General features: G+C 39.4%; 1 protein-coding gene across 1 annotated transcript in view; it reads right to left on the reverse strand.

The window, feature by feature from the left end:
- The window catches only part of rac3b (Rac family small GTPase 3b), a 9,830-nt gene extending 4,828 nt beyond the window's left edge, over positions 1-5,002 (reverse strand). The window contains exons 1-3 of the mRNA XM_019892607.1: positions 4,750-5,002; positions 4,045-4,204; positions 1,790-1,897 (exon numbers count right to left, since the gene is read on the reverse strand). Coding sequence (XP_019748166.1) covers positions 1,790-1,897; positions 4,045-4,204; positions 4,750-4,833 — 352 coding nt within the window. The 5' untranslated portion in view covers positions 4,834-5,002. The remainder of the gene's footprint in view (positions 1-1,789; positions 1,898-4,044; positions 4,205-4,749) is intronic.
- Positions 5,003-5,419: the final 417 nt, after the last annotated feature.

A 5,419-nucleotide genomic window follows, 5' to 3' on the forward strand; every position in this document is an offset into this window, starting at 1 on the left:
TTTTTTTTTTTTTGTAACAAAGATTTTAAATACATCTCAACAAATAGTGATTTAAATTCACAACTGTGTCCTTTAGAATGTGATATCAGCATATCTGCAGTCATTTTTATCACGAGGGTAAAGCCACTGTTTATTCGTGTCAATGGAATACAGCACAATTTTGATATATTCAAGATTCCTTCATTGTGCTAGATATAAATGTGTCGTATTAACAAAAGGCCAGAAAAGAAGGAGGATGTTAAAACGTTATCTCCGCAATAACACGTTTGCCAAATATATTATAAAACTCATGCGAGTTGGGCTACGAGCAGTCATTGTCTTCTGGCAAACCATTACATAATTTCTTATTTTAACGTTGAAGTAAATTTAGATGCAATACACAAAAAAAAAAGAGATTCCACTGACCTGCTAGTTATTGGCAGACAACATAAAGTGAAAACACCTTCTACGCTAAATCAGTTTGTTCCGAAATACAACGCCATCACGTCGAACTAATTTCCGGTTGAAACAATTTGTTTTTATGCAAGGCCCTGCAAGGCTAAAGAACAAACTTAAAACCTCCCAAAGAATAATAAAATATGATGTATGTTCAAATACATAACAGGACATAAAAAGTCACAGACCAAAAATGACCTCCAAATTTTCTGAATCATGGACCAGAATTTTCCTCAGTTCATTTTATTTCCGGGAGTATTTGACTTTTGAAGTATTTCATTTTAATGAATACTCCCATGAAACATTATTTATTCATTTATACTTGCGAGACACATTTTATAGATGTGTTAGAATTTATAATATAACAACCACCTAGCAAAAATGTTCTTGCCATTTTGCTCAACCCTTTCAGGGACAGCGGTAACTACAGCGGACAGCTTATCATGTTATCAGGTTACAGGGTGCATGAAAGGCTTAAATTCAAAATTTCAACCATTATTCTAGTGTTTGCTTAATTTCGCCTACCTAATCGAAAGTATTTTTTCATCATGTTAACCTCTTAAAGTCCTTCTAATCAAACGGCAGGACAGTACTTGGAGGTATTTGTAATTTAATTCATAAATATTTTCATGATGTCTATCGGCTATAAATGCAGTTCAGGTTGTATTTTACCAAAGGCAAATTATTTCGTATTTTTCTATGAATCAGGATTAAGTAAATCCCAGCGCAATTTTTTTTTTTTTAAATAAAAGTGTTCAGTAACAATGGTGTCATCATGCTTAAACCCTTTCAGGGACAACGGTTACTACAGTGGACAGTTTATCATGTTACCAGGTTACAGGTTGTGTGAAAGGGTTGAATTGTAATCCAAGGACTAGTTTTATTGGCGGCTAAATCTTCAAGTAGTTCCTCACCGTAATCTCCTAATCTAAGAATTGACTCCGGCATTTTTAAGACAAGTTCACAGTTCACGTTCTATCGCTCAACACGGCATTCATTCAAGCAAGCAGGACTACGAAAGACGGGAACGTAGCTGTGTCAGACGAGGAATAGAAACCTTTGTTATAGCCCTCATGGGAACTCGGTGTGGTTCTATGGATACAAAGTACTGCAGGTCAATGTATTTTGACCTTATTCAGTAATGAGAACACAATCAAGAGAAATATCGGTCCTGTGACCAATATCGCTTTGAAAAAAAAAACATCAATAGAAAGAAAGCAATCTTAGCAGTGCACACCCACTCGAGCTAGTTTCCTCTCCTCGTCATCCTACAGATGTAGTGGTTCTTGTTTAATGACTTGCAGTTGACATGTTTTTTTTTTTTTTACGATTGTCTTCTCAAAATATGGTGCACCCCTCTTCTTCACAGGCGGGGGGCAGAGCACGGCTCGGATGGCCTCGTCGAACACTGTCTTCAGACCTCGCTGGGTCAGCGCAGAACACTCGAGGTACTTTACAGCTCCTGAGGACCAGGAAAAGACCATGATCAGGGGACATGTTTCCCCCCTCAAAAAGATATTGTTTCCCGGGCCCACCAAAGTCCGTCAGCCTGTCAAAGGTGGTAGCGTCTCTCGGCTTCAAGCTCGTCAACAGCAAACATCAAAGTATCCTTAAGCGAGTTACTCGACTGAACTGATCTGAAGTACAGTGGTACCTCTTACTTACAAAATTAATTGGTTCTGGAAGAAATTTCGTAACTTGAAAATTTTGTAGAGACGCGTTTTCCTTGTAAATGCCCTAATTTGTTCCAACTGTTTATTAATTCAATTTGCTAGTAATCAGCAGAACATGGGTTAATTTCTCCCCGCCAAAAAAGCCTATTGTGAAAACAAGCTAGATGTGAAAAGATATACTCTATGTACAACAGTAACTTTTTATGACTAGTAGTTTTTGCTTTGGATGCCTCAATCATCTGAACAGTCTATAAAATGGCAATAACAACAATGAAAATGTGCTTTTGATGGCAAAATACAATTACAAATGCTCACCAGTGTAACAATTTTACATTTAACAAGTTTACAAACTGTTTGCACATTATTTAGTAGCAGTAGTATTTAGTCGTGTGTGTGTGTGTGTGTGTGTGTGTGTGTGTGTGTGTGTGTGTGTGTGTGTGTGCCTGTGTGAGCGCACCGTGCCACGCACTTGTGTGTGGTTATGTGTGCCCGTGTACGTATGTATGTATGTATGTATGTATGTATGTATGTATGTATGTATGTATGTATGTATGTCTATTACACGATTGCTTCTCATTCTAAAATGAAATAATCTTTTCTATCTTTTGTGAGGCTCTTTGTAGTCAAACACTTTGATCGATCATGAGCTGCTTGTCACAGTCCAGCTGTGCCATGTTCAGAGCGTCCACATTGATTTTATACACGGTGATCTCATCCAACAGACACCCAGTACTGACATCTGCTGTCCATAGTTAGCGTTTTGGTTATCTTTTCTTTTTTTTTTTTTTTTTTTTTTTAACTTTACCAGCTTAATGATCAAACCCAAGTTGGCCAATACTTTTCTCTGCCAAAAAAAAAAAAAAACATAACAAAACATATTGACATATTGACAATAACTGCCATCGCTGGGGCTGCTTGTTAGGGTTCCCCTTGACATTTCATGTCAACGCCAAAAAGTGAAGCAATAAGACATGTTTTATTTACACTCTGGGAAATCAAAAATCCTGAATATTACCTTCAGGAACAGCTAATCTGAACTACTTCAATGAACTCGTACTACCTTGAGCAAAGTGCATGCACGACCACAACAAAGAGACGTCATCAATGGAGCGCTAATATCTCAATTCACAACTGTTGCCAGCCTGTCTTCACCGCTACTATGACTGCTGCCATATGATACAGTGACGGCATCATTAATTAGCTGTTTTTTTTTTTTTTTTTTTTTAGCATCCTTAATTAGCAACGGATCATGATTTCCGAATGACGTGTTGATGTTGGTGGTAACAGTATGTGATGACTACAAGAACTGAGCTCAGGCCAGCCTCCACTCGAGAAGACAAGTCAAGCCAGCTGCCATGCGCCAAGAGAGCCAACTTCAAAATAAAAGCTTACCAAGGCATTGCCGGTCATGTATTGTTTGTAGAGCTTTTATTTTTAAGATGGCTTTCGCAGCGTGTTGCCTTCCTGACAGTGTACACCAAAAATAAATGGTCCTTTAAATCATTCTATGTCATTCTGAGCAAAAATTAGGCCACAAATGTGCAAGATTTTTCATTAAAATTTGCCACGACCAAAAAATACTGAACGCTAATTGGTGTATTGCTGTTTGTTTGAGTAACGTAAAGGGAAATAATTGGTAGGGGCAACATTTCCTTCAATGGCAATGCGTGGACTTTGAAAATAAGATAACATATTTCTCAACTGATTTTCACGAGCTTGACTGTTTTGTCAAAGCCATATCATGTGCTATCAAAATATACCATTTGGAAAAAAAAAGTTCTCTTGTAGTATTTGTATGGTTGCGATAATCATTGGAATATTCATCATTGTGACTCTTTTTGTTGTGGCGGGTCACATTTGCATTAGAATTACTGAAATGCTGGAAAAACATCAAATGAAATGCACCGCCCTTGACATTTGGAACACATGATCTTACCAATCTCTCTTGCCATGGCCAAACCCTGTGGGTAGGTGATGGGGGAGAGCTTCTTGTCCCGCAGCCTCTCAATGGTATCCTTGTCATCTCGCAAGTCTAGTTTGGTGCCCACAAGGATAATGGGCGTGTTGGGGCAATGATGTCTCACTTCAGGGTACCACTGAAGCGCCACACATACAAGACACACAAATCCAAGGACACACAGACACATGCACACATCCGCACAAATGCATGTACCAAGTTGGTGACAGGAGAGAAAGAGAATAGTTAGTTTGATACAAAGGCCGAGCGTTGCACGCCTTTCCGTGACTATGACAACATTACTAACGGATCAATCTGGAATGCAAGCATGTATGAGCACAGAATATCCCCAGGCAACCTATCCACGCTACACTGTGAGCTTTGACCCTCAGAAAAAGTGTGATTTCATACGAAAGTATCTCATGATACTCAGCAGACGAAACCACAGAGGGCCGGCGCGCTCACTCTGCAGAGTGTTTAAACTCATTCAGACCTCATTTTGCAACCTTTTTTTTATGGCCCAGAGGGTACAAATCCAGTAGATTGTAAAACGAGGTCTGGATGAGTAGTGGGCAGTGTACTAAGCCAGGTGGAGCCAAAGATGTGCCTCGTTGTGGTCAGACTCGGCGTGGTGGGAGTAAAAAGGAAAGGGAGGGAGTTCGGGCGATCAGTCAGCGTACTGACCTTAGCTCGGACGTTCTCAAAGGAAGCCGGACTGACCAGGGAGAAGCATATCAAGAACACATCCTGGGAGAGAACCAAAGACATGACTAGTTGAGAGCAAGATATGTTTGTGCGAGACTGCGTGTGTTTTTATTGGAAGTACACCGTTTATTTAACTTTAACGTGCAATTTCTTTTGGCTGTCGTATTTTCCGCACTATAAAGTGCTTCGGAGTATAAGGCGCACCTTCAATGAATGGTCTATTTTAAAACTGTGTTCATCTATCGGGCGCGCCGCATTTTAAGGCGCATAGAATAGAAGCTACAATAGTGGCTGAGGTTGCTTTATGCGTTCACTAGATGGAGCTACGCTAAAGGAAATACAATATAATAAAACACCGCTTTATTTATGTAGAGCACTGGCTGCGGTTGCCTTGTGCATCCACTAGATGGAGCTACACTAAAGGGAATACAATACAATACAGCTTTATTGAAGTAGAGCTTTCACAACCGCTGCAGCTTTAGCAAAGCGCTTTACAGAACATTTAAAATACTACGTCTAAGAAATCAGAACACTGATCCATATAGAAGCCGCATCGGATTATAAGGTGCACTGTCGGCTTTTGAGAAAATCTAATGCTTTTAGGGGCGTATTAGAGTGCAGAAAATAGGGTATTTTATTTTCATTTTCT

Source organism: Hippocampus comes, unplaced genomic scaffold (assembly GCF_001891065.2).
Source record: "Hippocampus comes isolate QL1 unplaced genomic scaffold, H_comes_QL1_v1.1 scaffold47, whole genome shotgun sequence".
NCBI classification, from domain to species: Eukaryota; Metazoa; Chordata; class Actinopteri; order Syngnathiformes; family Syngnathidae; genus Hippocampus; species Hippocampus comes.